The sequence below is a fragment of the Hippichthys cyanospilos genome, chromosome 11 (genome assembly GCF_059441005.1).
Source record: "Hippichthys cyanospilos isolate Australia breed blue-spotted pipefish chromosome 11, RoL_Hcya_1.0, whole genome shotgun sequence".
Lineage (NCBI taxonomy): Eukaryota > Metazoa > Chordata > Actinopteri > Syngnathiformes > Syngnathidae > Hippichthys > Hippichthys cyanospilos.
The window spans coordinates 15,645,897-15,662,664 of record NC_142379.1 but is presented as its reverse complement, the minus strand read 5'-3'; the positions used below and the strand labels follow the sequence as shown (position 1 = coordinate 15,662,664).

The 16,768-nt window shown below is 39.4% G+C and overlaps 1 protein-coding gene across 2 annotated transcripts; it reads left to right on the top strand.

The window, feature by feature from the left end:
- The first annotated feature begins 21 nt into the window (after window positions 1–21).
- cul3b (cullin 3b) lies at window positions 22–15,773 on the top strand. 2 transcript variants are annotated; one of them, XM_088428423.1, is made up of 17 exons: window positions 22–288; window positions 2,929–3,126; window positions 6,735–6,848; window positions 6,953–7,113; window positions 7,229–7,343; window positions 8,247–8,475; window positions 9,674–9,819; window positions 10,314–10,490; window positions 10,567–10,737; window positions 11,506–11,613; window positions 12,401–12,475; window positions 12,712–12,836; window positions 13,048–13,144; window positions 13,792–13,926; window positions 14,061–14,247; window positions 14,362–14,507; window positions 14,629–15,773. In XM_088428423.1, the coding sequence occupies exons 1-17, from the start codon at window positions 226–228 to the stop codon at window positions 14,758–14,760; spliced, it is 2,379 nt and encodes a 792-aa protein (XP_088284549.1). In that variant the 5' UTR covers window positions 22–225; the 3' UTR covers window positions 14,761–15,773. The 2 variants fall into 2 exon arrangements, with proteins under 2 accessions (XP_088284549.1, XP_088284550.1); XM_088428424.1 differs by lacking the exon at window positions 12,401–12,475 and having other exon boundaries at window positions 23–288.
- The last annotated feature ends 995 nt before the right edge of the window (window positions 15,774–16,768 follow it).

Genomic DNA, 16,768 nt, shown 5'->3' with positions numbered 1-16,768 from the left:
GAGTTGCCACGCGCGAGCTCTGCGGAATGAGACTTGTAGCTGGTCCGCCATTGCTGAGCCAAGTACTACTAGCGAAATTGGCTGTCAACAATAAACTTACTGCGCCGGGACGCGGAACTACGTGGTCGAGTGAAAGCGAGTCGGCTGCTCCACTAACCAGTAATCGCCTCGTCCATCCCTGGAGAACTTTTTAATGTGAATACAGAGCCCACGGACGAGGCAATCATGTCCAATCTCAGCAAAGGCGGCACGAAGAAGGACACCAAAATGAGGATACGGGCCTTTCCTGTAAGTGGACGCCGGAGTCGATGCCTTGTCTGCCCGCCAGGCGGTGACTCGGTCACCGTGGTCTCAGGCCGCTGGCTGCTTTGCTAAGAAGCTAACCAGCTGAGCTGTACATGACTAGGAGTAAACAGTGGCGCAGTCAAATGTTGTCTTTACCCTCATATATTCTATCTCTTTCGGTGAAAGGCGTGTATTGTTGTTCGCGCGAATCGCTAGTTTCACCAAATATTTCCCCGTTTGTTGTTTTGTCAAAAGCTCCCGAACGTTAGCTTGGTGGTCGGATGGGTCGTTGACGCTAACGGGTAGCTTGACTCGTGACACTTGTTATTTTGTCTATTTTTGGCTTTGACAATAAAATACCCTGCGCCGACATCACTTGATGTGAACGTGTATTTTAACTGACGTCCGTGCGCTGTAATGTCAGCGACATACAACAACAAACAAGCGTCACTACATTTAGATCGATGCTAACAATTATTGGAACAGTTAGCATAGTTCAAGGCTTTTGAATGCAGCCATGGATACGAGATCCTAACTCATTGGATCGATATTTTCATATTGCAGTGGTGTCGCAGGAATCTTATCCGTCCACCTGACACTCCCTTTGTCTGCAAGTCATCCGAGGGACATCGTCTCCAGCTGACCTCATTTAGCATAAAATAGGAATTCATTCGTGGAACGGGCCGAGGGTGCTTGTATGTCATTCAAATGGACGGCTGCTGTTGGTGTTCAAATGATGTCTTGAATTGCGTTACCCTGGGTAACTTGTTAAGTTGATCAAGTTGAACCTGTAGATAAGGGCCATTGGCATCATACATTCTTATGTTTTGGCTTGCCTTTTGGCAAGACTCACTTAAGGTTGATCCCTGCTCACTCAAAAAGGACATCACTGTTGGCTAAATCGTGATAGTATTTAGCCTATATTGGCAATTAATTTAACAGTCCTGAGGTGGAGGTTCGAAATTGGACTGGCCTTAATTTGTAACGTACACTTTACACAGATTGGCAGATTTGTTAAATTTTTTTACAAAACAAGTGCGCTAGGTCAATATAATTTGCTGATCGATCGATCACACCATTGATTGGATCCGCAAAATAAAACATTTCAATCCCCTGTGAATAGTGGGGGTTGACTGTACAGTAAATATTTCCAATACCCTCATCTCGCTATTGTCAATTTTCTTCCAAAATGATTACTTATAGACTGTTTCTGTCACAACAGGCATATGAAAGTAACACGCTCACAAACAGTTCATTTTGTGACTAATCATTGTCTGTGTACTAGTAGAAGGAATCCATTCTTAGTATAATTAAAATGAGTCATAACTGTGATGTAAGTGCGCTCTCATTGGCAGTATTTCCTGGAGCAAAAACGTCTTTGAAGTTAGCACTTTTGTTGTGTACAAATGAGTGGTAGGCCCTTAGTAAAAAGAAAGGTTGCAATAATTAATAATTTCGGAGTCAAGCCTTAATTCTTGACCATTGAATGTGAAAACTCCCTAACCGTGTTTGTTTTGTTACTCAAGCACTAAATTGTGACTTAGTTGTATGTTTGCATATAATCGTGTCCCAATCGTGCATTTATATTGTCTGATACCACCCCCACCCCCCAAAAAAAAACATAAAAAACTGTAATGGATTAAATCAGTCTACACCTCAAATTTACAATATTTGATTCCCTTGTATTTATTGGGGTTATTTTTTAGGGCATGTCAGTTTATTTTGGATTTGTTACAATTCAGTGTATTTTCTTGTCTAAGGCTGAATTTAGGCAACCCAAATGTTTGGAATAATTGGGTCATATTTTCTCATACCTCCTGTTGGTGAAAATATTCTTTGTTTGAATAGTACAGCTGCCCGAAGCCAGTTGGGATTGTCACCAGTAAGCCTGCGACCCTCGTGAGGTTAAGCGACTATTGAAAATGGATGGCTAGATGAATAGTATAGCTGAGGGGTCACCAACGTGGTGCTTGTAGCCCCCAAAGATCACATGAGTTGCCCACAGGCCTGTTATACAAATAGCTTACAAGAGCTAGAACATTGTGATTCACTATGAATTTTACAAACAATTATACATGTATTACATTTTATTACATATTACACTTGAGTTACATGTTTACTACAGCAGTTCCTTGATTATTGTGAAAACTCATTACCATGATCGGAGTCTTCACATAAACTGGTAGCTCTTCGAATTACTCAATACCAAAGAAGTAGATCTTAGTTTCAGAAAGGTTAGTGACCCCTGGTATAACTTGATTGAAACTCTTTTAACAATTCATACTTAAAACAAAATAAATAAAAGGACATATAATTTCTGCCTGCATATCCAATCAATGTCAGACAGTCCTCGTTATTGCAATTTTGTATTGGAAGTGAAAAGGGAAAAAAAAGTTGTATCGAGACACACCTAATTGCGTATGTTGTTGTGCCCCACATCTTACCTGAAGTCCGTGAGCCAGGATAAGCTCAATCACACCCATGATCCTATTGAGGATGAACAATAATGGAAAATGGATGGAATCTCAGTGTACAAAATACTCCAAAGAGGGCACTTTGGGTGCCATTAAAAGACAACTTCAAGTTTCACTTGTGAATGTTGGCATTAAAAAATAATAATATTAATGTCCCATTACCTTTCAGATGACAATGGATGAGAAGTATGTGAACAATATATGGGACCTCCTGAAGAATGCCATTCAGGAAATTCAGAGGAAGAACAACAGTGGACTGAGCTTTGAGGAGCTTTACAGGAATGCCTATACCATGGTGCTCCACAAACATGGAGAGAAGCTTTACACCGGTCTGCGGGAGGTTGTCACAGAACATCTGATCAATAAAGTAAGATCAACACAACCTGTGATTACAAATGGTTTTGACAAAAGCTGGTAAAAAGTTGTCACCTTATTGCATTTGTAGAATGATTAATTAGAAAGCAATATGTTTGTTTTTGAGAAGTTCAATGAGCAACAAGTAACTCTCTGTTAGTGAAGACCACATAGGTTGTGGTACGAAATATAGATACAACTTATTCCTTTTCTTCCTTTGTTAGTGGTTAAAGATTCGATCAACTTAGTGCATTGGTTTGACAGAGTGGAACCTGCAAGACTCGGACAAACCATGGCAAATTTCACGTTATGAAACAGCAGAATTAAGTGCTGTCTTTCACGATTAATTACACTTCACAGAAATCTGTCTGGAACCATATTAAAGCAAAGTGTATCCAACTTTGAAAAGAAAAATAGGAGGAAGTTTATTAAGTGTCTGGAGTGAAAATTATACAAAATAGGTCCAGAGGATCCCAAGTATTGAATATACTCCAGTGATTATATCACTTGTGTCAACTGGAATCCTTATACCTCTGAAAACATCACTTTTTCAGGAGACCTTAAAAGGCATTGGGCCTTTATTGTTTGCATCACCAAAGAGCAAGCAATTTTTAAAAGTTTGGATTGGTCAATAATGTGTTAACTTAATACCCATGTAATGTGGTTTTTCAAATTTTCACAATATTCCAAATAGATGTGCCAGTGGACAGAGTTATGGTAATTACATTACCTCAATCAAAACAGCTACGTATGGATACCATTGAGACACAAACAGCTGTTATCATTCTTTTTACTTTGTAATTTCAATAAAACACATATCTATCACTCACCACAGTAGTAAACTAGTTTCCTCCTCTTTCCAAAAGTGTGGCTCTGTGCTCCGTCTGACTTTCAACATGTTGGTTTAGCTCACGGAAAAATCAATGTGTTCAATTTAGGCTTGCTTTAGCAAGTGGCAAAGTAACACCAATGCCTTACTTATCACTAAGGTGGTCTTGCTGCTGCGGTGAGTAAAGTGCATCACTGTGCACATATGTATGTATGTATGGTGTTTGTGAAAAATAGGGTGATGTTCACCTCTGTGAACAAGTGTGTGAGAAAATAGGTGAAGAGTTTAAGGACAATGTTCCTCAACATACAATTGCAAGGAATATAGGGACTTCATTGTCCGCAATCCATAAAATATCAAAAGTTTCAGAAAATCTGGAAAAATAACTGCATGTAAGCTTCATGGATGAAAATGCCCATGACCTTTGATCCTTTGGGTGGCACTGCATCAAAAGCAAATCCCAAAGTGTAAAAGATATCACCACAAGGGCTCAGCAAAACTTAAAAAAAAAAAAAAAAAGTAAGTAAAAAGTAAGTGTCAGTAAAGACACATCTTTACATCTTTACGCGCTACATCTTTGGGTGCAACTTAAAACTCCACTATGTGACTACGAAGCCATTAAAAAACAAAACACAAATGCCACTGGCTTTTCTGTGCCTGGGCTCATGTAAGATGGCCAAATGTAAAGTGGGAAAATGAAACGGCTGGCTAATAAACAGTCTACATATTGAGGGCCGAATCCATCTTGGTACTGATGCATCGAAGTACAGTATATGGCAAGAAATTTTGCAAAAGGGCCACAACAGATGCTGAAACGGTTGCCGAGGGCCAAGCCATCATCCAAACCTCTTTTTGGTCTATATTACAATCGATTAGTTTTGAAAGAGCAATCAATTCTCTGTGTGTAGCTATTGTATTTATTGCAATTAGGCAATGTAAATTTTAGACAAAGGGAATTCAATAAGTTTTCCAAATCTGCAATTTATTAATTTAGAGCAGGAGCAGAGAACTCCGGTTCCTCGAGCCGTATCATGCTTGTTTTGAGTGTATCGCTGACATACATACATACATTTTCTTTAGCCGCCTTTCCCCACCAGGGTCGCTTGCTTGCTGACAGCTATCCCAGCCGTCTTCGGGCAGCAGATGGAGGACACCCTATACTGGTTGCCAGCCTATGGCAGTGCATGCACACAAAAACAACCATTCACATTCACAATCACGCCAAAGGGCAATCCAGAGTGTCCAATATACCTACCATGCATGTTTTGGGAATGTGGGAGGAATAAGACGCACGCCAGCATGGCGAGAACATGCAAACTCCACACAGGAAAGCCAGGGCAACCTGAAATTGAACCCGTGACCACTGAACTGTGAGACAGACATGCTAACCAGTCTGCCAGTGTGCTAGTATCCCTGACATTGACAACTAATTCAGGATAATTATCAGGCTTCTAGGGAGATTGCTGATAAGATGATCTTTTGAATCAGGTGTGTGGTGACTGGGAGACAGTCAAAAGAGACAGCTTCCGTCTCTACATGAACTGGAGATCCCTACGCCTGATTTAGATGATTGGTGCATATTTTAGGAACTTCACCTTGTGATTGATAATATGGCCTTGAAATGTATCTTGTGGATCATGTGATCGAGACAAAATTTTTACTAAAATTTTGAACATCCGTTATGTCTAGGGTTAACTGTTTCAATATTACAGTTTTGGTATCCTTGTTGGAATTCCTTTATGTATGAGATATAAGAGTTCAAAGGACCCATGGCCCTTTTTGCCAAAATGTCAATATTCTGCAGGCCATGTTTCGATTGATCTAGAATTTTATATTTAAGTGTTCTGCAGTTACTATCGTCAAGCACAGCAGGTTTCATTCACATCAAAATTGGCTGAGCGAACTGTTGCTAATTTGACAACACTACAGACATAAGTCACAGCTTTCATTTGTAGCATCCCCAGGTGTGTGTAAATGCATTTTCAGTGCATGAAATGTCACTGCTATTTAGTTTGTGTTTCCCTCTGCAAACATTTTTGCTCTTTATTTTGAAGTCCTGCACATTTGTGGATTGACAATCACAAATTTTCCCTATTAGCTGAGTTATTATTTATTCATGTGAGTATATCCTCTGTTATTGTCTGAATAACTCAATTGGCCTTCTGTGTCAGATACAATTATGAACCTTTTTGTCGAAGTCAATTACTTGCTGATTATCATAATTTCTGGCAGAGCTTGGTTTCTAGCCAGTGTAACTAGCAGGGGCTCACTGTAGTGTATATTATTCATTTATTTTGGTTGTCAGATTATTCCTATCTCTTCCTATTTTGTCAATGATTTTCTTTTGGCCGACAGAGAAAGTAAACCATATCTTTAAAACCTAAGCAATGGCAAAGAAAAAGAAAAAATCATAGAATACTTTTTCCATTTCTTTAATACATAAAATTATTTCTCTTGGCTGCTGAGTCAAGACAGTCAAATCTTTCAGCAGTAAATTTAGATGTGGATGCGAAAAGATTTATCAGTATGTGCTCATGAAACAGAAGAAGCACCTGTGATTATTCATCAACACTCTTGTAGGAAAGAAAAAGGGGAGGTCAGCATGCCCTTAAAACCTAGCTTGACGTTTGCTTTTTCTCCCTCCTTCCTTTGTGCTGAGTCACCTTGCAGGGACTCCTATCACACTGCCGAATGTTTGCTCGTGAGTTGTAAGATACAGCAAGGTGTCATCTCTACAAAGAAAAAGAAAAGAATGTATATGTAAATAATTGTGCGTCTCCCACCCCCAAAAGGTCCGAGAAGATGTCCTCAACTCCTTGAACAATAACTTCCTCCAGACCCTCAATCAGGCTTGGAATGACCATCAGACTGCAATGGTGATGATCCGGGACATCCTGATGTATATGGTCAGCTGATAATGTTTTCTCTGAGCCTCGCTGAGCATTTTGAGAGTGCCTGCCTCTTAGTATTAACATCAAAAACGAACCTCCTCTTCCCTACGTCTTCGCAGGACCGAGTTTATGTGCAGCAGAATAACGTGGAAAATGTCTACAACTTGGGTCTCATCATATTTCGCGATCAGGTCGTTCGCTACGGCTGTATCAGAGACCACCTACGACAAACCTTACTAGACATGATCGCACGTGAAAGGAAGGGGGAGGTGGTTGACAGGTAGAAGATGAAAATTAATTTTGTGGATTCAGTGACCTCATCTTTGAGTAAATAGAAGGTATTTTGGCCCAGTGACGATCAATTTAATGTTTGGTCTGCTTCTAATATCCAACAGGGGCGCCATCAGAAATGCCTGTCAAATGTTGATGATCCTTGGTCTTGAAGGCAGATCAGTGTATGAAGAGGACTTTGAAGCACCTTTCCTGGAAATGTCTGCAGAGTTTTTCCAGGTTCGTCAAACAGATTGACATTGTAACCCTACCTATTCGTGCGCTGCTAGTCACTTTTTTTTCGTATTGTAGTCTCCCTGCCCTCGGATATTTGCTCTGTTTTTTGTGCACTTTCTGTACCGCCTTTTGATGAACACAAGCACCATTTCAGGGATGTTGTAATATGTGTCAACGAAGTATAGTGATAGATCTTGACTGAGACTAAGATCCTTGTACGTCAGGGTGGAACTAAAACTAAGTTTGTATTCACTATTTTTACTTTATTAGTTTTTTGTTTTTGTTTTTTTGCTCAAACATGAATTTCCTTATGTTAATAATCAAATGTATAATTTTCAAAAATTGCTCACTATTAAATATGAATATATAATTGTTGCTAACATGCTTTTATAATTTAATAGTGTTAGCTTCTTTTTCTTGAAACATTTTTTTTGTTGTTGTTTTTTTTTTATAAGAACTTGTCTTAATGCATGGTACAGTAGATGGACTGAGTACATCAAAGTTCTTTTTTATTTTTTTATTTCTTTCATATTTCGACCGATCTACTATATCAGCCTCCCTCTACTGGCAACGACATTAAAATTCCTATATTGATAGGGTTGTAATTTTATACAAGCCGTATTTTTTTTTTTTTCTTACTGTAAGGCACACTGAGTCGTAAGGCACTGTCTCAATGAACAGATATATTTTTGGAAATCTCCTTAAATAGGGTGCATCAGGTTATAAGGAACAAGGAGAAAAACAGATACAGCAAAAGAGTCCAATTTGATCATACTTCAATTTGACATTCATACACAAGGCGCACCTAATTATAAGGCTCACTGACACAAGATTTCAAGTTAAGTAAAAAAAAAAAGTAACCTGGACTAGAGTCTAAGACCACTTTGCATTTCATGTTTCTCTTAGATGGAGAGCCAGAAGTTCCTTGCAGAAAACAGTGCAAGCGTATACATAAAGAAGGTTGAAGCCAGGATTAATGAGGAGATTGAGCGGGTGATGCACTGTCTGGATAAATCCACTGAGGAACCCATTGTCAAGGTAGTGGAGAGGGAGCTCATATCCAAGCACATGAAGACCATTGTGGAGATGGAGAATTCTGGTTTGGTCCACATGCTCAAGAATGGCAAGACTGACGGTACGTGAACTCCTCTCCATCGTGGTTTCGTTTATTTTCTTTTTATAAAATACCCAGGTGCACTGACAGCACAGCAAACCATATGACAGTTCCACTTCCACCTACAAAGCAACTACAGTACATATATAAACCTACTTTGGATCCTTCGGGTAATAAACTCATATATACAAACCCGACCATGCATGCAATGGTTTGACAACACTATAATAGAGTAACAGGTATGCGTACGCCTTTGCTCTTTGCTTTGCTGTGAGTTGTGATAATTAATGAGTGAGCTTTTGTGTGTGAATTTTCAAAATCCCAATGGCCATATTCATCTACGATATTTAGAAAAATTGTAAACACGGTTGAATGTTGATGTAAAACCAATTTGTATACTGTATGTATTATATTTGTGTCTTGATGGTGGCTAGTGTGGTTGCTGCTGAAAGCAACTGTATGGTAGTCATTGTAATCATTTAAAATAATTGACTGTGATTTTGAAAATATGCCAGTTGTGAAATCCATAGAAGCGATGCGCTTTGATTGCACAACAACACTTAAACAACGGTCAACTCGCTTGCGTATCTACTAATGGACAACCTCCAAATATGCAGTCATGAGTACAGTCCTCTGATTAAATTCCCTTATATTTTACTACTTTAAGTACAGCTTGCAAATACACATACTCCTTCAAAATAGTTTGTTAGGTGATCTGCATATGTCACTGGCGCCAATACTTTCACATTTAAAGTGTGAAATGTCCAGGTGGATTACTATAGAATAAAGTGTCAGTAAAACCTCACAATTCAGGAATTGTATCCAGAATTTGAATTTTCAAATGACTAACCTGTTTGTATATAACCCTCCTGATCAGTGATAGTCCTGTCCACAATGGCCTGTGTCCTGCATGTTTTACAGGTTTTTCTTTGCAGAACACCTTATTCAAATGATCCGATCATTATGAAGCTCATGCAGAGCTCCCTGATGAGCTAGTCATCTCAATAATCAGCGAGCTCTGCAGGAGCTTCATAATGATCTGATCATTTAAATCAGGCGTTTTGCAAAGAACACCTCGGAAAACATGCAGGACACACGTCATTATGGACTGGTGTTTGACACTTCAGGAGTAAGAGGGTTAAAAGATGCATCCTCTTTGCTACAAAGAATTTACTTCTAATGTATGTGGGTGGGGGTTCTGTGCAATGTCAATCTCCAGATCTGGCATGTATGTACAAGCTGTTCAGTCGCGTTCCAAATGGACTGAAGACCATGTGTGAGTGTATGAGCTCATACCTTCGGGAGCAAGGCAAGGCTCTCGTCTCAGAGGAGGGAGAAGGGAAGAACCCTGTGGACTATATTCAGGTACAACTTGCAGCAGACAGGGCTGGGCTGGGACACATGACACTCGAACTTACAATTTTCATATCTGAAAAAAAAAGGGGGGGGGGGGTGATGTCATTGTTTATGTAGAATAATAGAGTGCAATGGAATTTTTATTGAACAGAGTGCTGTTAATCAAGTCGCACTTAAAATTGTTGTAATAATTATGTAGCATTGTCATAAAACGTTCCAGTAATTTATCTAGTGCCATAACTTAATTTTTTTGTAATAATTATGTACACTTGTGATGAGTTTGATACCCAATGAGTCTCTGTGGTCGTAAAGAAACAAGGCAAGTCAAGATGAAAAAATGTGTTTTGTTCAAGCTCACCACTGCATGCAAGTCCAGCCTGAGATGAGAAGACGCCTCTAAACCGCAAAACATAATCCAACTGGAATCCAGTGCCCCTCTTTTTGTGGCCTTCAAACACTAAGATGTTTTCTATGTCTGATCTCACGCTTCTCTTTTTTCACAGGGCCTCCTGGACCTGAAGTTGCGGTTTGACCGTTTCCTTCAGGAATCTTTCAATAACGACCGCCTCTTCAAACAAACCATTGCTGGCGACTTTGAGTACTTCCTCAACCTCAACTCACGCTCGCCTGAGTACCTCTCACTCTTTATCGATGACAAACTGAAAAAAGGAGTCAAAGGGGTGAGACCGTCAAAAGGCATCCTGTCTCCGCACTTTACCCAGGCACTCTCGTTCATTGTGTTTTTCTTTTTTGCAGCTGTCAGAGCAGGAGGTGGAGTCCATACTGGATAAGGCCATGGTGTTGTTCCGTTTCATGCAAGAAAAGGATGTGTTTGAGAGGTACTACAAGCAGCATCTGGCCCGCAGGCTGCTCACCAACAAGAGTGTCTCGGATGACTCAGAGAAGAACATGATTTCCAAACTCAAGGTGTGTGACATATACCAACACGGACAGAAGATTTGATTTGTGGCTAAATAGCACACAGACACTATTTCCAAGTGATTGGTTTTCAATACGTCGATCTACTGTATGTTTTTAAGGTTTATTGTAATGCTGTTAGATTGACTAATTAGTGTTCTTTTAACATCTTACATGTATCTGTCCACTCAAATTGGGTGGCATGATGATTTCCCGTCATGGTAGATGACGAATATACTGTACCGAGAAGAATATATATTGATTTCATTATTTATATATTTATTCATTCCTTCATTCATTCAGTGCTTTCATAATGTATTTTATTCTTGTTCAAGTCAGTACAGGAAACAGAACTTTTTTTTACATGCCAACGTCAAATTGTCATGCTTAACAGTTGAAGTTCTGTCCTATTTTCAACTTCCACAATTTATTTTGAAGAAAGACTAAAACTCAGTTTTATTTTCCACGTTTTTTATTTGGCCATTTTAAAGTGAATTGTTTTATTTTTTATGTCAATTCTATAATACAGATTGGCTGCTTTTAGTCAAAACTAAGCAAAGAGTCTTTCTTTTAAATGATGTCTTATGTACAATATTTTTCCCCTTTTCCCCTATCAGAAGATTTAATGGTCTTTCTTAGTTTGTATCTTGTGAGATCTCAGGAGTTGAGTACTCAAATTGGTCTTGGTCTGAGAAAAGATCTATCAAACAAATCTATCCCAAATGCGATATTACGGTATCATTTCTTAGCTTAATCCTTTTGGTCTTCCTTTTTCAGACTGAGTGTGGCTGTCAGTTCACATCTAAATTGGAAGGCATGTTCCGAGATATGAGTATCTCCAACACTACTATGGATGAGTTCAGACAACATCTGCAGACAGCCGGGGTGAGCAGAAGCACAACGCCACTATTCACTGTTGCCTTTTATAATCACACAGACAGGTCTTGTAGCGTAATGTACCATATCTACCATGTGGATGTTGAATTTTTTTGCACATTTATCACTTATTTTGCTTGATCTTTTCCATGCATTGACACTATGGCTGATTTAGAAAAATAATCTGTTTGGCTTTTGTTCTCCCCCTCAATTGTATGATTAGTAATTTAATGTGTGTGTGTGTGTGTGTGTTTTTTTTTTCTCAGTGTCCTGTTTCCACAAACAAACAAAAAATATGCATGAGAATGAACAAATTCAAATTTATTAATAATAAATACTTTAGTCTTACTGGTTCAGCTTTCGCTAGAATAAAGTTTTAGGGTTAACCCTATCCTTCTCTCCCACATATAATGAATGCATATGATTTTTTTTCTTCAATTGGAGTTTAGTTTACTAAATACTTTGACCTGCAGTCTTTTAAGCAGTCACAAATAAGTGATGCTTAAATAACAGTTGAAGTTATAAATCAGATTACTAAAATAATGCAAACATACCTATGGTTTTATCACTTTAACTTTACATGGTTCATGTAAAATTGTGTGCATGTGTGTGTGTATATATATGTATGTGTGTGCGTGCGTGCGTGTGTGTGTAAGGCAGTTCTTAAGATCTGAACTTATCTATACACCATATAAAGGAGTAAAAAAAATCAACATGTGGTATATAAAAAGTAAAGCCCATTGACCAACCAAAATGAAGCAGACTTTTTCTTTTACTTTTTTTGTCCAAATCACAGCCAATGCGATTTGAAAATTACACACAAGAATGCAGTGTGGGGAAAGATGAGAATCGGACTGAGGATGCTATGCAGGTTGTGGTGAATCTTATGTGTCCCAATTAGCAACAGCTTTGTTACCGTTGAATTAAATAGTGCTACAATGTCTTTGATATGATTGCCTATTTTTTAAGATGTAATTAATATAGCTTCAAATGAAGACATGAATATTAAACGTGATTGACTTAAGCAGCTTGTAACAATTTTTCCAGTGTTTTGCGCGGGGCCCCTTTCCATGGAAAATGATTTGTCAATCTGTGTTGTAACCTCAGGTGTCTCTCGGCGGCGTCGATCTTACTGTGAGGGTGTTGACAACAGGTTACTGGCCGACACAGTCGGCAACACCTAAATGCAACATCCCTCCTTCACCTCGACATGCTTTTGAAGTCTTCAGAAGGTCAGTCCGTTGAACAAGTCATTTGCTTTGTCTGTGCTAAACATCCTGTCTCGGCCAGAGTGTTTTTTCAGTTTCACGCAAATCTACTCTGTATTGAAGCAGGTGATTGGTTGGATTAGATTGTACAACCAAGTGGAGCTTGATAAATGAGATTCCTGAAGCCACAGTGACTATTTGACATTCATTTTGTGTGACTTGATCTTGCTTGTAGGTTTTATCTTGGCAAACACAGCGGTAGACAACTAACACTGCAGCACCACATGGGCTCCGCTGATCTAAACGCCACCTTCTACGGGCCCATCAAAAAGGTATGTGACACTTGTAATATGTAAAACGGGCAATGTTACTTAAAACCGAAAGCATAGGGGGGTCAAAGGCCCTCAAGTTGGCTGACTTACCACATTTCGTCTTTGGACATTTACAGCCCATGGTGTTTCTGAAACAGTCGTTCCATGTTTTGGTTTTGTTCTAGACGGCGTTCTTGTGTAATCCAGTAGCCAAAAGGACAGATTTTTCTCACGCTTTGTTCTTGGTCACATAGATGATGGATTACATGCATCTAATTTGTATGTCCTTCCTAGAGGCAGCCTAATGTGTGCTTGTTCTTGCCAAATGATTCGTCTGAGTCATATTCAGGTTCTAAATGTAACACCGTTGTATCATTGGCGTTCCCGTGTTAGTTTATTGCCAAAATGTTTCTTGCCAAACTAAGTCACAAACAATAATTGTTATCGGCCTCCATTTATCCATCTCATTTTGTCATATGTGCACTGAAAGGGCTGGGTGCGTCAGCTAGATTTGGGCACCTGTGAGATCATTTTTCACTCTGCTTATAGGTAACTATTTTTGACAAAAATAAGTGTTAACTCTTATTAAAAGGGTGGGGGAAGGGTTAAGAGAAAATGAATAGCTGTATTTTACATTTTTGAAGCGATAACAGATGTTGTGTCAACAGGAGGATGGGTCAGAGGTCGGCGTTGGGGGAGCCCAGGTAACTGGTTCCAACACCAGGAAGCACATTTTGCAGGTGTCCACCTTCCAGATGACCATCCTCATGCTTTTCAACAACAGAGAGAAGTCCACCTTTGAGGTAATTGTTTTTCTCTCTCTTTTTTATTTGGTTACACAACCTTAAGAGCATAAATCAAACATTTACTGCAACTTTTGGACTTTACTTCGGAACTCTAATGCGTCTATCGGTCTGTTGTTCTCCCAACCCTGTAGGAGATCCAGCAGGAGACGGATATTCCGGAGAGGGAGCTGGTTCGGGCGCTGCAGTCACTGGCCTGCGGGAAGCCCACTCAGAGAGTCCTCACCAAGGAGCCCAAGTCCAAGGAGATTGAGAATGGCCATGTGTTTACAGTAAATGACCAGTTTACCTCCAAACTGCACCGGGTCAAAATCCAGACAGGTATGTCAGCCCATCAAGTAAATAAGCGCTGTTCTTACGGACCACATGACATCATCTTTTCCACAATGAGGAGTCATGATTCTTGCCTTGACATTTGTCGTTTGCGCCCTCTAGTGGCTGCCAAACAGGGGGAGTCTGACCCAGAGAGAAAAGAGACTCGACAGAAGGTGGATGATGACAGGAAGCACGAGATTGAAGCTGCTATTGTACGCATCATGAAGTCTAGGAAGAAGATGCAGCACAATGTCTTAGTAGCAGAGGTGCGTTGGCTCAAAGTGACTTGAGAGTTTCCGTTTAGTTTTCAGCGTTAGTCTCCGCAGGATGAAAGACATAGTGCTCACTGTGTTGTTTTGTGTGTGTGTTTGTTGTTTTACTTCCCAGGTCACACAGCAGTTGCGAGCACGATTCCTCCCCAGTCCTGTAGTCATCAAGAAGCGTATTGAAGGACTCATTGAGAGGGAGTATTTGGCGCGAACGCCAGAGGACCGCAAAGTCTACACCTATGTAGCGTAAACCGCGTGAAGTCAGTGCACCATAGAGTCGGGAGAAACTGCAAGCCTTGTTTTTGTGGACTGCTATGCGTTTGAATGAACTGGGAAGTGCTCTCATCGTTGATTCTGGGATACACTGGGAAGTTTAACTTTTCTTCCATAAAAAATGTTAGGAGAAAAAAAAAAATCATGCAAGAGATGGGGAAGTTTTCTAGCAATATTAGATTTCTTCTGCTAACAGAAATGACCGCAAGGTCTAGTTTTGTACAAAAGTATGTTTCTTGTGGCCTTTGGAGAGAATTCTGAGAGTGTATTTGAACCAAAAGGTTAGAGGAGTGTTATTGCTCAATGGTTACTAAGCAGACATGTTGTGGCTACACAGAGACTTAAGAAAACCTTTGAATTCACGCCCCTGTTTTAATTGTAATTGTCTGTGTTATGTTTGTGTTTTGTGGCACAACAATGGCTGTACAGACACTCTTTTTCCCTCTCGGACGTGAAATGGAGCAAAGAGGGCAAAGTGTTTACTGGCGCTCACTTGACTTACAGCGATGGCAGTCAAATTCACTTTGAGTACTTGAGGATACCTGATGAGTGCTTAATTTATTTTGGAAATCTTGTCTGTTATTTTAGGTTGGTCAATGCCTGAAAGCAATTATTTACACCTATACTGTTAAATGCCATTCTCTCACTATTTTTCAAAGGTTCAACCACCACGCTTTTAGCTACCGGCTCCTTCATGGGAATAAGACAATTAGAAAGCCCCGTAGATGTTTTGGTCCATCACAACACATGACTTAGGCCTGTATGAGTAACCACACAATGGCGGCTGCTCTCTGAATGGCTAAGTCCCTGTGGTGCGGGTTTCAATCGGGACTTTTTTTTTTTCCCCCCCTTGGTTGCATTTTGAATGGGCGGAACCTAACTAGCACCATGTTCTAATGTGTACAAATTGTAAAATAATTATTGTACTCACTGCGAAGGTGGATTGTACAGGGCCTTGTTTTCATCATAATAAATGTAGAATAAAACGGATGTTCTGTCGATGTTTTTCCAACAAGAAAACCCAGTGGATGTCAAATGTTTTTCCAACTATCAATTATATCTCCTTAAAGTTAAACCCATTCATTCATTTTGAGAGCTCTACAACACTATAACAATTTGTGTTCAACTACACCAGTAACATGTACTTCTTTAACTTTGGGAGAAAAAAATTAACTTGTATTTACTAAAGGGAAGAAATGGTATTCACATCAAATGGTTCAAGAAAAACTTTATCCAAGCAAGTTTTGGTTTACTTGATTGTATTACAGCAAGGTAATAAAAGCTGGGGAATCCTATTTGTCGAGACAACATGCAGACAGTCATGGTTGCCAGCGGGGGCCAGAGACGTGACACAACATCATTGATCTCCTACTTAATGTGGGTCATTTTCCTTCTCATAGTCTGGCAAATGCGAGTCAGTCTCACAGTTTTCCTGAGACAATATTCATGAAAAGTCCTTCAGTCACAGCGTAGGTTTGATGTGCACAAATCTTTATCCAATAATTGTTTCTTTTTTTCTCTTTTTTTTTTTGTAGTGTTTCAACCTTTGTGCTGTAAAAAATGTTGTTTATTCCGCTGCAGTTTTATAGGTTGGCTAATACCTAAACTATGATGACGCCACTCAGTCCCCTGTCCTAATCTGCTCTGGAATGAACCCATAATGGTACCGTTTGATTGTGTGGCAAAAGTACTTCTACAGTTTTAAAAAATTGCACATTTTATACTGATGACATCACCACTACAAATGTGTCTTTGGAGATTAGGATATGGGCAGGTACAAGATGTCATAGGGTGGTTGTATTTTTCGTTTAAAGTCACTTTGACAAGTTGAATGTTTTATAATGTACATATCACAATATTTTAAGCAAACATTCTCATTTTTTTTTTTTTTTTAAAAAGCATTTATTTTTAAAGCTGTACTTCATTTGTCATTAATTCGGGGTCCATTTTGAGTAGATAGGTGCTTGGATGAGCGAAATTATAAT